Source organism: Tursiops truncatus, chromosome 3 (assembly GCF_011762595.2).
Source record: "Tursiops truncatus isolate mTurTru1 chromosome 3, mTurTru1.mat.Y, whole genome shotgun sequence".
Classification (NCBI taxonomy): Eukaryota; Metazoa; Chordata; class Mammalia; order Artiodactyla; family Delphinidae; genus Tursiops; species Tursiops truncatus.
Window position 1 is genome coordinate 9,290,136 of NC_047036.1, and position 24,624 is coordinate 9,314,759.

Sequence of the window (24,624 nt, forward strand, 5' to 3'; positions counted from 1 at the left end):
TCACCTATGCAAATTCAACAAACCTTGCTATCGATCTCGCTGCTCCCCAGCGCAGACTGAATCACGTAGAGCAGCGCATCCGTGAGCCCATCACATTCCCGCATCCTCCTGCGGGCCTCCTCTCCGGCTGAACTAACATTCCTGCAAAGCAAAAGGATGTGTCAGCGCCCTTCACGGTGGTCACCTCCTCTCATAGTTTTAATCAAAACACTTTCCTTGCCTTTTCAGGTTTACCAAGAATATAATTTAATCGGGGGGGACGGCCTCCACAAAAGCATCCTGGAATTAGGTGAGTCACATATATCTGCAAGGAAACTCTCTAAATGGAGAATGCAGAATTCCAAACACGTGATCCGTGAGAGTCCTGTGACTGCTAAGAAGGGAGACTTGGGCCAAGTCTTCAAGGTCTGCTTCATTTACAATCGACCAGGGAATCAGAAGCTCTTTGATTCAAAGGATTCTTCTTCTTTGAGAAGTTTGAAATACTTTTCAAACACAAAGCTTTTCAACTTACTGAAGTATTTTAGAGATCTAATTTCACCTGCCTCAAAAAGATACCTACCTTGGCCCTGCCCGAGGTAAACTTCTAGAAATTTATTCTAAGAACACAGAGATTTCTGTGAAAATTTAGTCATCAGGATGCCTATGGTACCTTTTATGGGTAGGAGTTGCCCAGACGCCTTCCTACAATGGCACAGGCTGAGCTAAAGCCAACAGAAGGGGCCCCTTGTAATGAAATGCACGGCTGGGAGACAGAGAGAGCTTCCAGAAGGTACAAAAGACATGAGACAATCTAGTCAAAGGTGAATCTTTTGGGTGCTTTTAGTTATTCCACCTGAGAGGGTGTTCTGGTCTTCCTCTCCAACCGTGATTAAGGATTCAGTTCCAGCAGAGAACTTTTGCAGTAACTGAATGAGAGACAGCACAGGCTATTAGAGGGATGCTGGAGGAGATGAGTTAATGAAAGGTACAAAGGACCTGAAAACATTTAGAAACTGTGGGGAAGGGTGATGGAAAGAGAGGATGATCTAGGTAGGGCAATGGTTCTCAAGCTATGGCTATTATCAGAATCACCTGGAGGGCATGTTCCTGGAGATAGCTGGGCCTCACCTTGAGATCACTGGTGGAATCCGGTAATTTGCATACTTGGTGATACTCACACTGAAGACCTAAACTAAAGTAGCTCTAACTCTACTTCTAGGGGGAGAGTTTGGTTGGGGAGGGTAGTGTTCTTCAGTGACTGCTGGGGCCAGCCATGGGGCAGATTCCAAGAACCTGTGGCCTTAGAGCACACAGGAGTAGCTGAACAGAATGAATCTTCAAACTCATGCTGTAATTGACACAAGTGTTCTCATTTCATTTTTCCAACATCTTTCCCTGTTATACTTCATTCTGTTTTACAGATAAGAGAACTGAGGCTCAGACAGGCTGTCCAAGGCTACACAGGTAGTAAGCGGAGAAGCTAGAACAGACCCAGGTCTGTGAAGGACAGGAAAGCAAAGGCTTCAGGCTTGGTGTACAATATGGACTATACCTTTTAGGAATTAAATCAAAATAAAATAGGCTCAATGCTAAAATGCTACTGAACATAAATGTTTTCTTTAATATCTAAAAAGTTCTGCAGACATGTTTAAAGACGATCTATCAGTGTTTTAATGTAACACTGGGAAAGGTTATTCAATTCACATTAGTATTTTTGGCATTTGCGGATCTTAAAATATAAACAAAACTCCTCAGTTCCTTAGATAACATAACTGAGCAAATACTGGCAGCACTTTTATGGAAAGTGTTATAGAATCTGCCTTGGGGTGGCCAACCCTCGTTCTGACAGCATCTCTGGGAGGGAGGAAAGAAATCTTTTTGCAAAAGAAAAAGTGGTGAGAGGCACTCTGGTATTATTATTAGAAGGATGGTCTTTGTAAAAGAGCATTTTTAGAGCATTTATCCTTGAAATGACTTTCACCAGGTCGAGCTTTGACACTGTTAGCGTACTAGGTTTGTCAAAAATTCCAATCATTACAGCATTCAAAAAGAAAAAAATTCCAATAAGACCTCTTTGGTCTGAAGAACACTGGGTGCAACGTATGACTGTCAGTCTTAAATCCTGCCTCTTTGTGCTTTGATGAGGTCATGTTTCCAAAGACAGAAGAATGGAATTTGGACTTGAAAGAACTGTAGGGATAGCTCATGTGCACCTTAGTCTTGAATATCCTCTAGCCTTTCCCCTTATCCACGAATGCTCAGTCTTTCCTTTGAGTGGCTTCACGATGGGGGCAGGCTGCCTCCTGATTCACAAATAAACACCCTCATGATCAGTCCTATTTTCACTGGTAGTCAATGAATGGGCAGGGGCAACCGATGGGAAAGATCAGGAATTAACAACTTTGTCAACGTTACATGTTTTCAATATTAATTTGAGCATTTTCTTACTCTGCTTTGTTCTAGTCTAGTCTCCTCCACAATTAAAAAAATTATTAACTGCCTACTATATTAAAATATGTAAGATATTACATATTAAAATGTGTAAGATACTGAGAAATGAGAAAGACTAATATCATAAGTTAAGGTCCCAGTAGGGAAGAGGAAGTAATTAGGACACACACATAAATACCACCCCTCACAATGATACAGAGGGGAGAGTGCAGTTACCACAGTGTCTGCAGGTAGGATGAGGCTCCATATGTATTTTTAAGTGAACTGAGGTGTGAACACGTCTCTCTTTCAATGAGTAACTGTGTCCTTCAAGCTTTTGGGGTTGGGTTTCCGCTTTTTATCAACTATTCCCGAACAAGTGAAACATATCACAAGATTACCTTTGGTTGTTCACTCTGGAGGAGAGGAGGTTTCCTTTCCTTGCTTGCCTCCCGTCCCAACACAAAATTTACTATACTTGTGCGTTTCACTGTTTAAAAATAAAAATCCCAATAGCCTTATGTGTTGGTCACTGAACAGTTAGTTGTAATTATGGTCCCAGGTAGGTATCTGATAAAGAGCCCATGTCCAACCTACAAAGTTCCTCCTTCCTGTTGTACTTAAATCATCTTCTGCTCGTCTTGAGGGAGATGATTTCCATGTCTGGCTAGAAACTGGTGCAGCAAAATTCTATGCATAAACGTAACACTGAAACAAAGACTTGTAATTATTTTGTAAAAAGCACAATGATGCTATAATATCTACTCCTTAGAAATAATCTCTATAATCTTGATTGAACTGCCAGTTGCTATGTCATTTCTGCTTAAAGTAGATTCTATAATCTTTTTATCTAATAGATGAAAAATAAACACAAATTATTATATCTTACAATTAAAAGATATAAAATCTCTTACAGTCTCTCTTATTCAAAGGTAACTAGCTAAACTGCTCTATTTTCCCTAGCTTCAGTGCTGTTTCACATCTCACTACTCGGAGACTTCCTCACTCGTTACGCTCATTAAAAAAAAAAAATTCAACATACAGTGCTCATAGGATCCACAGTGGAACTTACACGGAAGGCTTTGGTTTGCATGATGCCACTTCAGACGGTCAGGATAGGGGGGATCAAATCACACAGAAAACCAAGGGATGAGATTTTGAGTAATCAAGCTACTTGAAATTAATCTCTCCCTTCTCCGTACTCCCTTAGCTCTTTGAATCTCCATTATTGATCACCATTGATTTTGAACTAGAACTATTTAGGCTGTGACCTTATTGCTGCCTTGGGGCCTTCAGGAGGGTATTTGTATACCCAGCATGCAGCTGAGTGCCCAACACGTCCAAGGTGCTCACTGCCAGGTGGCTATTACATGCGTATTCAGCTCTTCCGTGGGATTGGAGTTCACATGCAGTCCATGACTGATTGACCTCTGTGCTCCACGCTCATTGGGTAAGTATCAGATGTCTGTCACACCATGAGTGCAGCCTTCTCACCTTGTGGTTTATTCAGGTTTATCCTGGATTATTCAGGGCTGTCTCAATTTGCAAAGAAAGATAAAGCAGTTGCAAAGTGTATAACTTGGGGGACGAAACTTGTTCAGTTTGAAGTTTCTTATGCTTGTTAATAATATTGACCATCCACACCGTGTGTCGAGCGATGTGCACAGTTTCGCCACCTGAAGCCAACCAGGCTGTCCCAGTGTCACACCCACCTCACCCTCCGGCTTGTAGGAAGAGTTCTCTAGTTTAAGATTAGTTTGTCTTGCTGCGCTCTCTGTTACCTCCTCTCCTCTCCACCCCACCTGATCCTTGGGCCTTTATAATCTGGCCTCTATAGGGGGTCATCTCATACCTGGCCCACCCCCAGCCCCTGGAGTCCTGGGTTCCAGCCCTGCTAAAACTCCGTACCATCCTTCCCTACAGCCGCGCACAACTCTATGCTGCTGCTCATTGGGCAACTTTGTCTCATTTCCCAATTTATAATCAGCAGAGCCCAGATTCTGGGTCTCTGCAGGATCTGGGCTGGGTTCCTGAGACTACATACAGGTGTCAAGAGTGGGATGGGGCTGCCAGAGGGCTCTAGAGAGCGGAGCAGAGATCATTTCAAGAAACACAGGTAGTCGTATGCTAACACATATATATGGAATTTAAGAAAAAAAAAATGTCATGAAGAACCTAGGGGTAAGGCAGGAATAAAGACGCAGACCTCCTAGAGAACGGACTTGAGGTTATGGGGAGGGGGAAGGGTGAGCTGTGACAGGGCGAGAGAGAGTCATGGACATATACACACTAACAAACGTAGTAAGGTAGATAGCTAGTTGGAAGCAGCCGCATGGCACAGGGATATTGGCTTGGTGCTTTGTGACAGCCTGGAGGGGTGGGATAGGGAGGGTGGGAGGGAGGGAGACGCAAGAGGGAAGAGATATGGGAACATATGTATATGTATAACTGATTCACTTTGTTATAAAGCAGAAACTAACACACCATTGTAAAGCAATTATACCCCAATAAAGATGTTAAAAAAAAAAAAAAAAAGAAACACAGGTAGTCTAGAGGTAAAGCTGAAATATGAAGTCACACACTGAGTAGGGCCTTGATGCCAACCCATCAGGACAGGCAGGGGGAGAGGCAGGATCCACCACAGATGACAGCACAGAGGAGACCTGATGTTCAAGCTGGTCCCTCCATGATGTGGAGGAGGGATGGGATGCCTCCTCTTTCTGGTTGTCTGTTCCTTGGTCCCCAGTGCATAGCACTGATGAGGAACTCAGTGAGTGACTGCTGAATGACATGACGCACGATTGTTTTCAGGTCTGTCTCCTTCTAGACCAGAAGTACTCTGCCAGGGTGATTTTGCCACCGGGAAACATTTACTGATGTCTGGGCACCAAAGGACATTTTGGTTGTCCCAAATGTGGAGGGAGGGGGTGTTACTAAGAACTTCCGCTCAAAATCAGCAGTGCCGTGGTTGTGAGCAGGACACTGCTCCCAAACCTGGGTTCCAGGAATCAAGTGTATTTGTCTCCTTGGGGAAACAGCAGCTATGCCTCGTTCTCTCCTACAAAAGACCTTGGGAGAACTTGTCTCTGGGTTCCAAAATCACCGACCAGAAACCCCCAATCTTTTCCTCTCTGGGAAAGCTGAGTGTGCAGGGCCTGGGAGGAAGGGGTCCTCTGCGCGGCCAGCTGGGTCAACACAGCAAGAGCCACCCAGCCAGATTCTCTCACTCCAGGTGCGACAGTTACGGGGTCCTTGGTGTTGCGTGAGCCCTGTCACGTCTGTCCTTCCCCCTCTCTCTTCACTCAGAGGAGCTGTGCCCCAGAAACCACTAGGGCTCATCCTTTTGATTTGTAGCTTCTCTGCAGAAAGGGAGCAGCTTGTTTCCCTCTTATCACTCAGTAACCTCAATGAAGATGGATGCTCTTGTGTACCTGGTATGGGGCTACCTAGGGGCGAAGGCACATAAATGCCTTCTCTTGGTCTCCTCATCCGGAACGAGCCTACAGGGATGGTTTGACATCACTGCCTCACAGGGACACACAGCCAGGTGCTCAGGGCCTGGGCAGAGTCCCAGAGATAAATGTCTACTGCTTCAGCTGCTTCTCCCTCAGAGCCTCCCACCCAGGGGTGAGTGAGACCCCATGTGGACCACTGGGGCACCATGGGGGGGTGTGTCATACCACAAGCACTCAGAGAGGGTGGGGAAGCATGGAAGGTTTCACACCGCCCTGACAACCTCATTTTCTTGACTTTGATCACGGATCTGTAAACAATCTCAAACTAATGTAAACTCATTAAAACAAAGGGGGAAATGTATCAGTAGAAGTAAACATCCACACTTTCCTTCTCCTCTGTCCAAGGACATTACTGTGACCATGTGGTGTTTATCATTCAAGATTGTTTTCTATTCATACAAATAAAACACGTAGGAATGTTTTGGCTTTTTGCCACAGTGATTGCTCAGTCACTGTGCCTGTGTCCTTCAAAAGCGTATCATCGTCTATTTTTTAAAATTATTATCCTATTAATAGACATCCAAGTTATTTTAAACTTTTTAGTGTAGTAAGTAACGTTAAGCTTAAATTAGGAAGAAAGGGTAGCAGAGATAAATCAGTTCAAACCAACAAAACGACCCACCCTGATTGGCACCTACTGTGCTCCACACCCAGTGCTAAGTCTTGGGATAAAGAGGAAAACACCTGGCCGTTGACCTTAGGAGTTCACAGTCCAGGAAAGTAAGCAGATGTACATTTGATGGGCCTGAATCTGATATCATCAGCATGAAACTAGCAGTATGAAGAATTTGGGAACCAATCCCCCTTGGAAGTGATGTCCAGGCACTTCCAGTGAAATCTAGATGTTCCTAGAAAGCGAACACAGGATGACGTGGATGGAAGTTTTACGACTCACCTTCATTTAAAGTGTAATTAAAATCTTTGCTTAAGTTATAATTCTGTAAACTTGGACAACAACTGTTTTCTTTAACATTTGTAGCATCAAGTCATGGGTTGGGACTTAAGAAGTAAGAACACAGAGTACACTACATGCGTTCTTAGTAAGAAAGCATTTCATGAAAATTTAGTGGAAAGTACCTTCAAATTTGAAGGGTACACATGGACTTAGGGGCAGTTTTAGGTGAACAGCCTGTGTAAATACCAACCAAGCACAGCCATGCAGAGGTGGGGTCTCTGGGTCACTCTCGGCATGAACGGAGGATAGGACCTGGAAGTGAGAGGTGGCATTCTGTGGCAAATATCAATTCTGGCACATAGCTGATACATTTTTACTAAGCCTGGCATCCTAAGCCAGCCCCTTGTATCTACTAAAACCATGGTGGGCACATGGTTCACCCGTGTAACCTTGTTGAAGCTCTTACCAAACCACATAACCTGTGCTAAGTCCTCCTTGACATCTAGCTGCTGGCAGCCCAGGTGGGTTGCTCTGAGTGCCAGGCAGTGCATCACCAGACCTTCTCCTCCTGCCTGGTGTAGCTCAGCAGGAACACGCGGGTGAACATTTATGACATTTGGGCTCCCCCCACCTGCCTGGTGAATTCAAGTCATTCCAGAAGCATTTCCAGTGTTGCCTTTTTCTGACACCCTACCCAGAGAGCAGAGCCAAGGATGACAGAGGATAAGTCCCTGGCTTTGAAACCTTGCAGTTGGGATTTGCTGGGCTGGGTTTCCAAGTTGCTTTGGACCAGCACTCCATTTTATTTTCCATGTCTCCCTTTCTGGAACTGGAATGTCTATAACTATTATCCTGTGCCTGTCCCAGCACTGTATGTCAAGGGCAGATAACCTGTTTCTTTAGAATCATAGGTTCACAAGTGAAGAGAAATTGTTCCCCAGCAGCTGTACATCATGGGTTACTCATCAACGTTGGATTTAGATGATTCCGGTTATGGACTTTTGAGCTGAAGAGATTTAGGACTTTGAGTTGACGCTGTAATTGGGATGAGACCTTGGGATGAGATGAAAATACGTGGGGTGGATGTGGATCTTTGGGGACCAGAGGGTGCACTGTGGTGGACAAACAATGGCCCCCCAAGATGTCTATGTCCTAATCCCTGGAAACTGAATGGATTACCTTACATGGAAAAAGGGACTTTGAGAATGGAATTAAGGTTATGGACTTTAAAATAGGGAGACTGTCCTGGATGATCCCTGTGGGCCCAATTTAATCACATGAGCCTTGAAAGCAGAGAACATTCTCTGGCTGGAGTCAGAGAGATGCAGCAGAAGGGAAGTCAGAGAGATCCCAGCATGAAGTTTCAACTTCCTGTTGCTGGTTCTGACGTATGGGGGCCACATGCAAAGATGAGAGAGAGAGGCGGCTGGCTTCCAGCTGACAGCCGGAAAGGAAACAGAGACATCAGTCCTACAGACACAAGGAACTGGGTTCTGGCCACAACCTGAAGAAGCTTGGAAGCAGATTCTCCCAAGAGCCACTAGAAAGGAACACAACCCTGCCCATACCTTGATTTTAAGTTGGTGAGACTGGAGTCAGACTTCCAATCCACAGAAACAAACTGTAGGATAATAAATTTGTGTTGTTCTAAGTCACTAAGTTCATAGTAATTTGTTACAGCAGCAATAGGAAACAAATACACAGCATTTAGCTTTTACTCAAGGGTAAGTGGAGTTCTTCTCAACACCATCCCTAAATGTTTCACACTCCATCCTTTCCCTGGAAAACTGCTTATCTGCAATGGGCTCATGCAAGTTTTAAGATATTTCCAGATGATCAAATAATTGTATTGATTTGACCAAGACCCAAATACCCCATATATAAGACAATAAAAATTCTTCCTAATGGGGTGAGGTGCTGCCCTCGACTGTGCAAGGCCAGGAGATATTCTATATAACTCAGAGCATACTAAGGCCCTCTGCACAGGAGATATTGATGTGATATGACGATGCACCATAAAGTATGCTGCTTTTCTTTCCCCCATCTCTGATCTGATTAACCACAAGAGCGCCACCAGGTCAGTGGGTATCAGCTTGCTCTCCTGCTTAGCTGAAATCCTTCACTTCTGCCAGCCCTCTTTCTGGCAGAAGAGTTGCCTGAAAACCTCAGTCTTCACGGCTTCAAGGGAACAGAAAGTACAGCAGCTGGTACTCTACACTGCGTGGGAAAGAAGTGTGTGGATTGTAAGGGAGAGAAATGAGGCAGCTTCCCAGCTCTGATTGAGTGAAGTCTGTAGTGTGGCCTCCTTGCTTTAAGTGAATTCCCAGAACATCATCTGAAATGCTAACCCTAAGTACCAAATGGTAGGAACAGCATTAGGAATAGCCCCACCTCCACAAATTTTATTGGGTACAAATAATGGGAGGTTGAATTTACTTGAAAAGCTCTTGATTTCTGTCTCTGCATATGTGTTTTTAAAGCTGGTACTTCATTATAGTCAAGTCAGAACAATTTCCAGAGAAATCAATTTCCCTTTTTCTTTCTTTCTTTTTCTTAAGATTAGCACAGTCTTACTGCTTAGATTCCTGCTATGCACCTTCCTGTCTTCTCCCAAGGAAGGCAATTTCTTTATAAATCAGGACAGTGATAGCTCAGTAATTGCTTTGCTGAGCTGCAGAGACAGAATGCTTCAGTGGCCTAAAGGACAACTACGTACCGAGCCAGCAGTAAACCCCACTGCCATGCTGTCCTCAGAGCGAAGGCCCCCTGTTGACACTGCCACCTCCATTCAGGAATGTAAACCAGCAGAGACAGACGGAGGAGCCCCTCTGACACTGACTGTTCAATGCTGTCCCTTTTGAGGACCACCTAGATGCGTGCCTTCTGAAGTCAGCCACGCATCCCACACACTGTTCCGGAGATGCCCAGAGCAGAACCAGAAACACCCGCGTTAACAGACACCCTATTGCTGTCAAGTACTACCTAGGGTTTCAGCTCCATGATTCCAATTAAAATTGATGGATGCCACAGAGGTAAGTGCTCTATGAAATGTCTGCTCAAAGTTTCCTGTTGGGCTAAATTACAAGGAAATTGTAGGGAAAAAAGGGTGAATGCTGTGTGGCTAAAACCGTTACCTGTGAACCTAATTGTGCCCATGTTTTTTTGTGCTCTGCGAACACCCGCAATTGTTTTCTAGCCTGTAGTTACTGGACCACATCGTGAGCTTGGAGCAGTGCCACGTGGCCCAATTGATGCCCACCTGCCCTGTTTTCCACTAACTCCTGAAATATTTCACTCAGGTACATCTGTGGTGGGCTCTTCTTTCTGGAGCGCAGACTCAGAGTCAGGATGCAACTCACATTGGAAGCCCCCAGATCCCACCTTCGTCCTGGCACCTCGGCATCCCGTCAAGTCTATGTACCACTGTCACCACCGCAATGAGCATTTCCATAGAACAAAACCATTTGCCAGCCCTGGCCTGATTACAAATGCAACAACAGCAAAAAGAAAATGTCATGGGTCAAAACGCAAACGAAGTTCAAACATGAATTAAAAACAGTGTTTTCTTCTTTTTCTGCTAAACCAGTGATCAACCAGATCGAGTTAACACAAATCACAAAACCTGAGTTTTAAAGCACATATAATAAATAAATATGCTAGGAAACTGTGAAATAGAAATGCGGTATTCACTTCACCAAGCAGACAGCTTCCAGGAAAATGAGCATCGTGGCTAAATAAATAATGAGTAAAGCTGAGGCCATCCGATTCCGGGTATTTTGAGTCCTCCATCTTCTAAGAAGTAGGAGAACAAAGCTGACTGATAAGGGATTATAGGTAATTGGCTACTTGCCTTTTAAATGTCAGACTGTGGGTCCGAACACTTTCAAGATTTGGCATTATTTCTGGATTATTAATCGCTATTATGAAAACCACCTTTCTCATTTTCATTCCAATTCAACACCTAGTTCTCCATATGCAGTCAGGTAGTCTTTCAATTTATTTACTTACAGGAAATTTTAACAAATCATACTTCAAACACTTATTAAAGCTGGGAATCCATGTGATTTTTTAAAGCTCACTCATCTAGATGATACATTTTCCTTGAGGTGCATTTCTTGTTTTCATCGTTGCTTTGATCACTCACAGATAACACTGAGTCCCAGAAACAACAATCAAAACACTCAAAGTATCATCAGAGGCAAAGAAGTGCATTTCCTCTTGTGTCTTCCCTCTTCTTTCTGCTTCTACCCCACTGTGCTCCGTGCAGTTCCCCAGCCCCTCCCAAATATGGCTTTATTCTGGGTGTTTACTGTCAGACTGTTGCCATCAGCATTTCTCTAGGCTGAGGGCTCACTGTCCTTGCCCAGCATGGGAGGGTTAAGGGGTTAGAAGAGGGAGACACCGGAAACAGAAGGCAAAAGCCCCTGTTACTCCGTTGCTCCAGACCAGATGCCTGCTGGTAACAACATCCGTCTCTGCTTCAAACATTTTTGTTTGCTTGTTTCCTTACATTTCTTTTTTGAAAGACGACTCCTTAAATTTGTGGCCAAAATGCTAATAAAAATAGTCCCTGGATCAAAACAGCTTAAGCCTCATGTCCAAATGCGAAGTAAGTGATTAAAAATAAAAAAAAAAAACAACTTTTCCTTTAATCTCTTAAAATGTACCCATCTCTCCTAATTGCTATTTCATGAATTTAGACGTTTTGATGACTCATTCAGCAGCCTTTTATTTGGGCCAAAGAACATGATAAATGATGAAAAATCTAGACTCCAGTTAATTTGGCCAGAGATTATTGTATAGTTCTAGCTAAGAGAAACGAACAAAGAAAGCCAATCTTTGGCCAAAAATGAATGAAAGCTGCAGAAGGTGTCTCTGGACCACCGTCTTTTCTTCTTGGTTTGGAATGGAAATATCTAGTGTAGGAGTGATAGGTGACAGGAGGGAGGAGAAACTCTAAGAATACATAAATAATTTGTGTGAGAAAAACATACAGAAAACTCAGTAAAACTAAGATCACTTGTCTTTTAATTTTTTTCTGAAAGGGAGAACAGTATACTTTTAATCTTAAATACTGAAACATCTTTAATTTCTGGAAGACATTTCTGAGAGACTTATTAAAAGAAAGCAGAAGCCAGCTTCTTAAAGAGGTGTGTCAATGTGGCCTTCCGAGTTTATGCACTGGTCTTAATCGCAATTTAGGAATAATGTTGGAAAAATCAGTATCAGAACAATTCAAAGAAACTCACATTTTAAAATCAAGTTTAACTGTCTGCCTCCATTATTGCTATGACTGGACTTTTTCTTCTTGGTTGTGGGAAGGGCAAATTCTAAAGCTGTCTCTTCAATATCACATGACGTCATGCACATGTGGCATCTCATTTTAAAAAATGACACAAATGAACTTATTTACAAAACAAACAGACTTACAGATATCGAAAACAAACATGGTTAGCAAAGGGGAAACGTGGGGGGGAGGGATAAATCAGGAGTTTGGGATGAACGTAGACACACTACTATATGTAAGATGGATAACCAACAAGGACCTACTGTAGAGCAACGGAACTCTACTCAATATTCCGTGATAGCATATATGAGAAATGAATTTGAAAAAGAATGAATACATGTATATGTAGAACTGAATCACTTTGCTGTACGCCTGAAACTAACACAGCATTGTAAATCAACTCTACTCCAATAAAATTAAAAACCAAAAACCAAAAACCAAAAATCCACTTAAAAAAAAAATGTCTCTTCAAGATGGCTGACCCCTGGTGGTTCAATCAAACACTCAAACACTAACCTAGGCACTGCTGTGAAGGGGCTTTGCAGACGGAATTAAGGTTACTAATCAGCTGACCTTAAGGCAGGGCAATGATCCTGAGTTTTTAGGATCATTTTTAGGAATGAGGATTCCTGGGCTCAGTGTCATCACGTGAGCTCTTTAATACAAAAGAGGGAGAGGCAGAGGGTCAGTCCAGGCTGACTGAGGGGCTTGGAGAGATGGGGAAATGTTAGGATAGAGGGCCTGACATTGCTGACTCTGCAGGATGAAGGAAGGGGACCACCATCCAGGGCAGGTGGTGGCCTCTGGAAGCTAAGAACACCTCCCAGCCTCCAGCCAGCCAGGGAATGAGGCTCTCAGTCTACAGCTGCAAGGACCTGAATGTGGCCACTGACCTAAAAGAGCCAGGAAGTAGGTCCTCCCCAGAGCTTCCTGAGAAGAGCCGCTGGCAGACACCTTGACTTTGGATTTGTGAGACTTCAAGCAGAGAGACCAGCCAAGCTCCCTGGACTTCTGATGTAAACCACTCTGAGACAGTAAGTCTGTGTTGTTCCAACCCCCTAAATGTGTGGTAATTTGAAATGGCAGCGATGGAAGAACCACTTCATTTGCACAGCCACAGAAGAAAAAAATATGCCTATCTTTCATACATGTTCATTTTAACATTTCTGCTGAAGTATTTCAAAACTTTGAGACAAACTTTTTGCATTTTCCAATGGAGGCATTTTAGAGGTTCTGAATGATGAGATACCGTCGTTAGGATTTTCAGATGACTCTTGCTGCAGGACCGGTAAGCTAAACGCATCTCTCACCAACTCCAGATAACCTAATGTGACTTTTCTTGGTTTACTACCATCAGATGGCTTGCTCTCAACATGAGTACAGGATAATGGCACTGCTGGGTGCAAATTTCCTTTTAGTGCTTTAGGGGTGAAGCGAGTCATGCTTTAAAAAAATCCAAGATTTATAATGCTGCATAGAAAGGTCACACAGCAAAGACACTTCGAGCAGCCACACAGCCTTGTTAAATCAGCTCACAGGTTGCTCATGAAGAGTCTGGTTTCCCTGTCTCTCCTCGTCATTCTAAATAAGTTCTTCAATTAGAGGGTTTCTCACCTGTTATGGTACCGGTGCCATTCTCCTGATGCTGAACCAATGTTAAGGTTTTATTTAAAAACTGTACCTTAAGCAGCTCAGGGGCCACCCTGAGAATAACTAAAAAACAAAAGACAAGACTTGTACCTTTCACTACGGGCCCAGGGCACGTGTGTTGCCTGGCTGCACTGCCCTTTGGAAATGATAATGGTTCCTGGAATTCTGGCACAAGACACACAAAACGACTTCATGAGAAAAATGTCAAGGCATCCATGCACCATAAAAATAATCTAGAAAATATAATTTGGAAACACAAGGTTCTTCTAACACTCACTTTATTATAATTACTCTTATGACCAATCCTTTTATATGTGCTAATATGGGACGGTTTTCATCTGTTAATGAATTAAGAAAAAAAGTTACAGCAAAGACAGGATAGAATGATTCCATTTTTGTGCAACAGGGAAGCAGGGAGAGGATCCTTATATGTTATACAGATTCACCAGCTATCAGACCAGTAGACACAGTGAACGAATCCATTATTTCCAATAATCCAATATTCCCCTAAAATTCCCCAAGAAACACAACGTGTTACTTTAGTTTTAATCACAAGTACTCACCACAGAATATGTTCTTTACAGAACATGCTAAAAATCAAGTATATAGTTTATTTCCACATCAAAGAAACTGAGAATTGCTTCAGGTGTAAAGCAAAAGTTCTTTCTTTTCTTCTTCCACATGGACACACCTCAAGGACAGTGTGCCCATGACCGACACCCTCCCATCAGCACTGGCCACTGGCAGTGTGGGAAGATGTCGGGGGGGCTTGTGGGTAACAAGCAGCTACAAGGCAGCCAGCCACAGCCTTATCCCTGCTCTCCACCTGGTCTGCATCACAGCGGATGGGCAGAGACACTTACCTCTAAATTAGTGGTGGTGTCCTTGGTTTGTTTGTTTGGTTTTAATTCTGATTTCCCTCACCACGGAGCCCCTGAATTACACTGGGGATGAACAGAATAGGAAGAAGGAGGGTGACAAGGAGACTTTACGAAGTATATTTGTGGTCACAGTGATCAACAGAGGTGACTAAAGAAGAAATCTTAAAAGCTGAGAAAAAAAAAGAGAGAAAAATGTAATGGAGAAAAAGAAAAGTAGTGCTAACTGGGACCTGTTCAGAGGGTTTCCTTAAACGTTATTTTGCTGTGCACCGAACACGTTAACTTGCTGGATAAATATGGTGTCACTCTTGCTCGGATCCTGTGTTAGCCGCACATCTACATCCAATCAGCCAGCACATTAAGTCGGCGCCAATGTCAAAGCATCTCCAGAATCCTCCTCCATGGCTACTGCCAGGTCCATAGCACTGGCATCTCTTGTCTCTTAATCGGTCTCTCTGCTTCTGCCCTCATTCTGAAACTGAGCAGGACCTTGTAGGACTCCTGGGCACAAAAGTCTGTCTGTGTCCCCCCATTTCTTGTTTGTAGGAAATAGGCTTCATTCAGCCTCCATGACCTTCCCTGAGTCCCAAAGGGCAGGTTCAAACAGTTGGTTGCTAATTAGGGAAGAGGGGGGATGTGGAGACAAGGGAGGAGCAGTCAAAAGAAACAACAGCGCAGCCTTGGGGCAGGGTCCTGTTTCCCCCTCAAGGATACACATAACAGTATCTTTGAGCTGTTCTGCAGTTACTAGAACCCTACCAGGTGGAAGAAGTTAACTGTCTGCTGCCCACAAGCACACACATCCCTTCTGGTTCTGGTTGGAACCAGAAGGCTGATGATGCTGATTCCACGTACCTCCCCACAAACCAATCAGAAGAATGTCCACAAGCTCATCATGCCCTCTGCAAACCATTAGGATAAAACTCCTCACTACCCGCCCAGGTCAGGACACACAGTTTTGAGGGCATTAGCCTGTTGTGTCCCCTTTGCCAGGCAAAGCAATGCTTTTCTACTTCACCCAAAACTCTGTCTCCGAGATTCAATTCGGTACCGGTGTATAGAGGCCAAATTTTGGCTACAGTTCCCCCACCTCCCAGGGAAGTTTCAGCGATTCTGCTAAGATGTACATTGGGGGCTTCCCTGGTGGCGCAGTGGTTGAGAGTCCGCCTGCTGATGCAGGGGACACGGGTTCGTGCCCCGGTCTGGGAAGATCCCACGTGCCGCGGAGCGGCTGGGCCCGTGAGCCATGGGCCCATGAGCCATGGCCAATGAGCCTGCGCGTCTGGAACCTGTGCTTCGCAATGGGAGAGGTCACAACAGTGAGAGGCCTGTGTATAGCAAAAAAAAAAAAAAAAAAAAAAAAAAAAAGATGTACATTGGAGCACGAGTTCACCACCCCAAGACCTTCCATTGTACTGAGAGTCAAACTCAAGGTCCTGCCCATGGCAATGGCTGGGACACTCTTCCTTCTTTGTCACTTGGCCAACTCCTACTCATCTTTCTTGTCTTTTTCACAGGAAGGCTTTCCCTGTTCCCCTGACTGGGTGAAATCCCTTTGTTCTAGGCTCATTCATTGTACGCTTTCATAATTCTCACCCCACTTATATTACTTGCTTACTGCCCCCTGGCATCTGCCCATTCCACACTCAGGTCACAGAGCATCATGCTACTCTGGGAAAGAGCTAGAGGCTGGGCAGCTGGCCTGCGAGAAGGACAGCTGTGGGAAGGGTGGGCAGCCATTCAAGCTGACGAAGTGAAGACAAACTCTGATTAGGGTTAGGAAAAAACAGACAGATGCCCTCCGCCAGCAGGTCTGCACTCCTGCACTCAGAGGCACAGGCTGGCAGTAGGCAGCCCTCGATGGTCCTGTGTCTCCACCCAGGTCCTATTTTGGTCTGTGACTAAATATGCGTCGCTGCTTGTGATTGACTTCTTTGCTTGTCAAGTGAATGATAACCTTCTAGCATGGGAAGGAGACAGAGGACTAAGTGACAGCAATACTAATGGACTGTAGCCACAGAAAGGACATAAAATTGGAAACCAGCCTCCAGCCGCCCGCTCCTTCTCCAGCCCTGGTCCATAGAGAGTTCAGAGAGAGACCAGGCCACCTTCTTATCTCGTTAAAGGAATTTCAGGCAAGACACTCTGGAGTTGCAGGTAGTGGGGCTTCTTGGGGAGCCAGGGAGAAGGATACACACAGGGACACGCCGCCATGAATACCTCCACACCCTTCTCTTAGCAGCTTCTGATTTGTGTCATACAATGTTTGTGAAATGTTGGCATTCATTTGTAAAGAATGGAAGTATTTTATGCTCTGAAACTCAGCCTGGGGGAGTAGAAAAGCTTTGGCGTCAAATTTCCACTCTGATATTATCAGCCTGGCCTTGGACAACACATTTAAGCTCTCTGACCCTCAGTTTCTCCATCTGTAAAGTGGGCTTATATTTGAGAGGATTAGACGAGGCATAGTCTGTGAAGCACCTAGGAGACAGAGGGGACCCAACACTTAGCCCTCAACTCTCCCTTGATCATTCCCAGTAGCTCCCAAGACTTTCATTCCAATTGCATGATGGCTGCTGTCCAGAGCCAGCAGCCAGCAGTTAAAGTGAGTTTCCTGTGGGCCAGGCCCTGTGTCGAGCTAGTTATATGCATGGCTGCAGGGCCAGCATAAGGGTGAGGTGAACGAGGCCTTTACTCAGTGCAAAATTTAGGGGGGGTACTCCAAAAATTCACTGATCATCAGAAATAATAGGTAATTTTTAATTGTGATAAAATATAAATAACAAAATTTATCATCTTAACTTTTTTTTTTTCTTTTTTTTTTTGTGGTACGCGGGCCTCTCACTGCTGTGGCCTCTCCCGCTGCGGAGCACAGGCTCCGGATGCGCAGGCTCAGCGGCCATGGCTCACGGGCCCAGCCGCTCCGCGGCATGTGGGATCCTCCCAGACCGGGGCATGAACCCGTGTCCCCTGCATCGGCAGGCTGACTCTCAACTACTGCGCCACCAGGGAAGCCCCATCTTAACCATTTTTTAGTGTACAGTTCAGTTGCGTTGAGTACCTTTACACTGCTGTACTAAATAATTTTAACACAATATTTTTTCATCAAAATTAATGAAAAAATCTATGATGAACAAAATATCAAAATTTTATTTTATTTTATTTACTTACTTTTAAGTTTTTTAAATTAAGTATTCCTTATGGAACAACTATGCCTGTCTGTTATTAACGTCAGTTCTCTGGTGCTTATAGGCATTGGAGTTTCAGAACTTTGGTACTAATGAGATAATTTCCTGTTTTTTAATTTTTAAAACATTTTTTTAATTAAAAAAAAATTCTCTTTTTTTGGCCGCGCCATGCGGCTTGTGGGAGCTTAGTTCCCTGACCAGGGATTGGGCCCAGGCCCCCAGCAGTGAAAGCACAGAGCCCTAACCACTGGGATGCCAGGGAGTGCCCTCAAATATCAACATTTTAAATAAAAGCGGGCTCCAACTCTGCACAGCTCAGCCTTCCTTGCCTCACCCTTGTCCTTGCCCTGCATCAACACCATCACCGCCGTTCATGGATGGAGAAACTGAGGCTTGGAGAGGCCACCTCTGGTGCCCAAGATCACACAGCTAGTGGGTTTCCAGTCAGATCTAGATTTGAAGGCCAGCTCCTCTTGGTTTGGACTTTACAGTTAAGATGGTGTCCCATAACAACATCACACCTATCTCAAAGACAGGGCGTCTGAAGTTTCTAGTGCATGGCCTGGACTGGTCCAGGCTCAGCAAGCAGAGCCAGTCCCATCACGGCCCCACCTGCCCCTCAGCTCCACAATCCCCTCCCCTTGCCTCTCCCCTGCCCACATCCTTCCTCCTGCCTGTGGGCACGGCTGAATCTCTACGGCACAGGGAACGCTGTGTCTCTAACAGCTTACCGCTCCATGGTTCCCCGTGGCCTACAAGAATAAAGGAACCTCTTCAAAGTGACCCTCCCTCCCAACAATCTTAACAATCGGCTCCCAAAAGACCCTTCCCCTCCCAGGGGCCTCTCAGGTCCTTCTCTGCCAACCACACCCTGACTAGCCCCCCTCAGCCACTTGCTAAGCCCCAGTGGGCCTCGGGCTCTTCCTGCATACAGACCCTATGGCCTGGACCACACCGCTCCTCTACCCCCTTCCCCTGAAAGCTTTCCTTCCTCCCAGCGCAGGCCTCTGGGCTGTCTTCCTGGAGTCCTGCAGGTGGAATCTATGATTCCTTCACTCTGAGGTCTTCTAGAAATTCTGCATAAACTTTTTATGGCACCAAGGGCACACATTACGCCCTATAGCTCAGGTTCCCTTCTACCCTTTTAGGCCATACGTATCATGTCTTATTCATGTGTGTTTCTCTGGTACCTAGCAGAGTCCTGGGCACATACTAGAAACTCAGTATCTGTTTGTGTGGAACAAGAGACGTCACCCATTTTATCTACGCTGTTGATTTAGCACTTGACCAAGGAGGCGATGATGAGATGGCTACGGCTGTCCTGATGCTTTACGAGTGGGGCAGGTTGGCTGCAGTGCTGAGCGCTGATAGGCTGACACCGAGGCTAACGTCACGGCAGAGCATTCTATTCGATATTCGGATTCTGAAAGCCCAGGTTTAAATCTTGGCTCACAGCTTTCTACCACGAGCTCTAAGACAAATTGCTGAAGTTCTCTGAGCTGCAGTTTCTTCTTATTTAAAATTGGGGGATAAAACCCCACACAGTAACCTATCATTTATAAAGTTGTTGTGAGAATTAAGTGATGATTAGTGATATTAGAGAGTTTTTGTCCATATTTATTATCTAACTGCGCTGATACACCAACAGTCCAACAGCTTCCTTTCAATGAGGTGGGAGAAGAATTCAGCATCGTAAGAACCAGGGGTAATAAGACCAAACTGCAAGGACAAACTGAATTAAACAGGAGAAAATATATTCTGCCATTTGGTGAAACTGATTGATGTGGTGGTTTTATTTAACAGAAATATCACAAACACCCACACTGGAAAATAAGCAGGTACGTGGCTCTAACCAAGAAATTGATCTCACGGGGAAACTGGTGATCATGCAAGTAACATTCTCTCTGCAATTGGGAAGATTTTATGAGTAGCCAGGAAAGTTAAAAGGTTCCTTGCTTTGGTGAAAATTAGTACAGGACACTTTTTAGGCAGCCAGCAAAGCAGCAACAGAAGGACTGTTCACTGATTCATTCATTCATTCATTCATTCATTCAGTTAAGAGCTATTTATAGGGGTCTATCAGGGCCAGAGGCTGTTCTGGGGCAGGGAAATCTATGACGATAAAAGACACGATCCTTAGGTAGATAAGAACGTAGCTTGTGGAGCAACTGGCCTGACACACACAAGAACACAGGCAAGGACATCACTCCAAACTGTCAGAAGGTTTGATCAAGAGCTCAGCATGCTTTGCAAAGGCATTAGGGAGGGGAAGGTGTTGAGGAAAGTCTCTCTGAAGAGAAGACATTTAAACTGAGCCTAAAGGTAAAAAAGAGAGAATAAAGTCCTCCAGGTGCTGGGAGTCACACGTATAGGTCCTGAGGTAGAAAAGATCTCAGTGTATAGAGCAACAGAAAAGAGGCCAGCATTGCAAACACAGTGAGGGCAGAGGGGCCCAGTGTGGGGCTGGAGACTCGGCGTGTCTGGCTAGCTCTGACCATGTAGCTGCAGTGAGTTGTTCCCAGTCCTCAGAGTTTTAAAGTGAAAACTGTAACATTAACGTAGTGCCTTTCTTTTTTCTTTTTTTTTTTTTCTTTGCGGTACGCGGGCCTCTCACTGTTGTGGCCTCTCCCGTTGCGGAGCACAGGCTCTGGACGTGCAGGCTCAGCAGCCATGGCTCATGGGCCCAGCCGCTCCACAGCACGTGGGATCTTCCCAGACCGGGGCACGAACCTGTGTCCCCTGCATCGGCAGGCGGACTCTCAACCACTGAGCCACCAGGGAAGCCCAGTACCTTTCTTTTAAGGACTCATGCAGAGTGCTATAAAGACAAATGGCCTTAATAATCCAACAGTTGGAGAGAAAACTTCTCTGGAATGAATAGACAAAAGAAAAGGCAAACAAGGTGAGAAAAAGAGAATAGTCTAGCCCAGAAAATGTGATGGGATGGACATACATAAAATAGGCAGGGAAACAATCTGACAGTTCCTAAAATCTTATACCAAGAGGCACCATACGATACAGCAATTCTGCTCCTAAACGTATGCCCCAAAGAATGAAAATAGGGGCTCAAGCAAATAGAGGGACATGTTAATAGCAGCATTAGTCACGGTACCCAAAGGGCAGACACATCCCAAATGTCCATCGATGGACGAATGGATAAACAGAATGTAGTCTATCCACCCAAAGAAATATTCGTCAGTCCACTCTGAGAAGGAATGAAGTACTCATCCAAGGTACAACATGGAGGAACCTTGAAGCCATTATGCGAAGTGAAAGAAGCCAGTCACAAAAGGCTATACATTACATGACTCCATTTAAATGAAATACCCAGAATGGGTAAATCCAAAAAGACAGAACACAGCCTGGTGATCACCAGGGCCAGCGGGAGGGAGCATGGGGAGTAACCATTTAATGGGTTCAGAGTTTCTTCTTGGGGTCATGAAGGTATTTTGGAACTAGATAGAGGTGGTTGCACTACATTGGGAATGTACGAAATGCCACTGAATTGGTCACTTCTAAATGGTTCATTTTATGTTAAATGAAAGAAAAGTAAGCTGGGGGGAAGGAAATGCTGGGGATGTAGGGGTTCATGCCAGAGTCAAAATAGAAGGGGCCCCTTGAGGAGAGGGATGCAGCTTTGCGGCTGGTCAGATTGACCCACGGGCCAGGTGAATCTGATCTTTATGGTTCCTCGTACTTCTCGACCTTTGGCTTCACTCAAATCAAAGCCTTCGGAGCATAAAAAGTTCCTATATAAAGAAGAGGAATCTTACAGTCCTTGAGAGGTGACAGGTAAGGGCTCCAGAAACGTTGGCTCCAACGTTTCTCCAACAATGTTCCTGTCTCAGTGGTCACGTGGGTGCTTTAGACCCACAGCTTTGCCTTTCTGAGCTGTGGTCCCCTGCTGGCCTCAGTGGAAGGATGCTCAGACACTTGTCTTCTGAAGGTCTCTGTCTAAGCTTGCACCTGGCTGGGTGCTTGAGAGGAAACAGGAGGATAATCTGTCTCAATCATCTCCCCTCAAATAGAAACGAGCCCTGGAAAATCATAATAGACCCCAGCATCAGTTCCTTTGTGAGTCTTACTAGGGGGTCCTGGCTGCTGACACCTGGCGCCACCTGATTTGGGAAGCACCGGCCTCTTAATCTATTTCAGCTGCTTAAAAGTGACAGGGGTCAAGGACAAATGACATTTAATCAGGTTTGCTAGTCAGGATGGCAGTGCTGCCTGCAGAGGAGAAATAAGTAAAGTTCCTTTATGTTCTAGGAAGAAGCTTATCAGCACTCCCTTCATACGTGCTAAGGAAAAATAGCGTTTCAGGTCCTGTTAAGATTCTAAGACCTGAAACCAGTCTCCTCCAAAACATGGGAGGGAGGACCCACTCTATGCAACAGACCACACGCCACACTTCCTGGCAGGTTTTACAAGGACATGGTGCTTTTTCTTCCCTGAAATAATTATTTTTTGCAGTAAGCTTCATTGGCTGTAACCACTTGACCCAAACTTGTGCAAAATAGAGAGCTCTTAGAGCAGTGAGTGCCAACTGCAATGATGATGCTTTTATATGGCAGGGCCCTCGTTTGTTTATATAAATTAGCCTGCCATTACCAATAACACTGTTGGTCCAAAATAAGGTCAGGCCAAATGTAATGCCAGGAAGAACAATGGTCTGGACACCAAAGTCCAGACAGGGCTATCATGGAGAATTATGGGGGATGATTGATTCGCTGGCCTCTTCCTGGGTATCGCCGTTCTCTCATAACATCTCTGTGCTAACACAGCTCCTTTCTGGTAATAAGTTACCTTAAGAGAAATGTAATTAGCTGTTGGGGTTCATTAGCCCCAGTCAGTGCATCCACAGCACGGCATCTCCTTGCTACTGGAGTGCCTGTTAATGGGGAATAATGATGGATTTGTCTTTCTATGGGACAATAACAAAGGACATAGGCTTAGTCTGAAGTTCTGGCATGTTTGTCCTTTTACTTAGCAGACTGAAAAACTGAAAGTGACTTTATGATACAGACTTAGAAAAGCACAGAGTCCTGAAAATCTAGTGTGAAGGTTGTCACGTTTTTCCTAACTATTGCTTCTTTTGCTTAAACCTTTTGGAAGCAAGAAAATGTAGACCAAGCATGAAATCTGGACAGGGCTCCCCTCTCTTTGACTTTTCTCTGCTTAAGAAGAACACTTTAGTTGGTACTTCCAGAAGTTTCTGCCAGCTCAGAATGAGAACTTCCTAATAAGCACTAAAGAATGATTTTTACCTTCAGTAGCTTCCCCAGTGCTCGGGGAACTCTCTATGAGATGCTGACGATCGCGTAGCAGAGAGGCAACATGGAAGTCCATGATGCAGGTACTCCAGTGGGGAGTCTCTATTCTGCCCACCTGCACCTCTGCTTCTTATGATCTTCATGCAGCCATAGCTCTCTGAGTACAAAGACCCCATTTCTCATCCCTCCCTATCGCAGCTTCAAAGGGTGATGGAGAGGAGCCCAGGGAACCAGACATCACAGTCAGCCTCCCCTGCAGCTGTCTGTCAAATGCCCTGCAGTGAACAGTCATGGACACCTGTACAGGGACACAAGGAAATCACTAACCCAGGAAAGGGGGCCTGTGAGAACAGGAGAGCAACCGGAAAATTTTCTACTCTTTTTTTCAAATATTCTTGGTCACCTAAGGAAGAAATTAAATTTATTTCAAATAGACTCAAGGAAGAGAATAAGGAGAGCAGCAGAATTAAGAGATAGGCTGGGTGGGGCAGAGCTGCACATCCAGCTCTTCACTCTGAATCCGTAAGGTGGTGGCTAGGAGGGTGCTCTCTGAACTGATGCTTCTGGACAATGTTATTCATGGCTCTCATTGACTATGTTTCTCTTTCCTCCAAGAGCAGTCATAACTGCAAGTTGGAGATCTTCATCAATATTACTGGACATGGGTTAGCCTGTGTGTGTGCTCTGATGTTCTTCTGTGAATTGGACCATCTCCTTGGTTGTTTTGTCCCAACTCTGGTAAATATTGGCTCTACTTCAAAATAAATGTCACTTTGAAAAGGGAAAGGAGAAATGGTATGAAAACAGATGGATTGAAGTATTGGAGAAGATTAGTATGTAAGCAATAAGTAAAACTGTTTGGCAAGCTCTTTCTTCTTCAATTTACGGTTAATAGACTTGTTTCTTAGCTTTTCATCCAGGGAAGCTACTTCTGAAGCAATGTAATATAATTTGGGAGGCAGAAGAAGGAAAATTGTATTTTTAATATTAAGAAGTTATGAAAGATGTTAAGAAGGAACCAGCACTTACAATTTGCTTTTTATTTATCAGGGAGCTAACACTTTATAACCCAATGGTTTACAGGAATAAATATTAAACATCATTGTCTACCAATTGGGAATTAACTAAACTTTCTCATTTAACCTTTTTTTTTGTTTTTTTTTTGTTTTTGCGATACGCAGGCCTCTCACTGTTGTGGCCTCTCCTGTTGCGGAGCACAGGCTCTGGATGCGCAGGCCCAGCGGCCATGGCTCATGGGCCCAGCCGCTCCACGGCATGTGGGATCCTCCCGGACCGGGGCACGAACCTGCGTCCCCTGCATCAGCAGGCGGACTCTCAACCACTGCGCCACCAGGGAAGCCCTTTATTTATTTATTTTTTTGGTTAGGGAATAAGTATGATTTTGGCTTTGTTATACAATAAATTAAAATAGGCTTCACACTGGTCAACATGACCTTGCTAGAAGAATGTTTTAATTTATCAAAAATTGTTTCCCAAAGTGAGAACAGACAGTGAAATCCAACTAT

The 24,624-nt window shown here is 44.6% G+C and overlaps 1 protein-coding gene across 1 annotated transcript in view; it reads right to left on the bottom strand.

Moving 5' to 3' along the window:
* Positions 1 to 24,624, bottom strand: part of CTNND2 (catenin delta 2) — a 776,118-nt gene that overhangs the window by 142,443 nt on the left and 609,051 nt on the right. Inside the window, exon 12 of the mRNA XM_073802014.1 lies at positions 24 to 141. Coding sequence (XP_073658115.1) covers positions 24 to 141 — 118 coding nt within the window. The remainder of the gene's footprint in view (positions 1 to 23; positions 142 to 24,624) is intronic.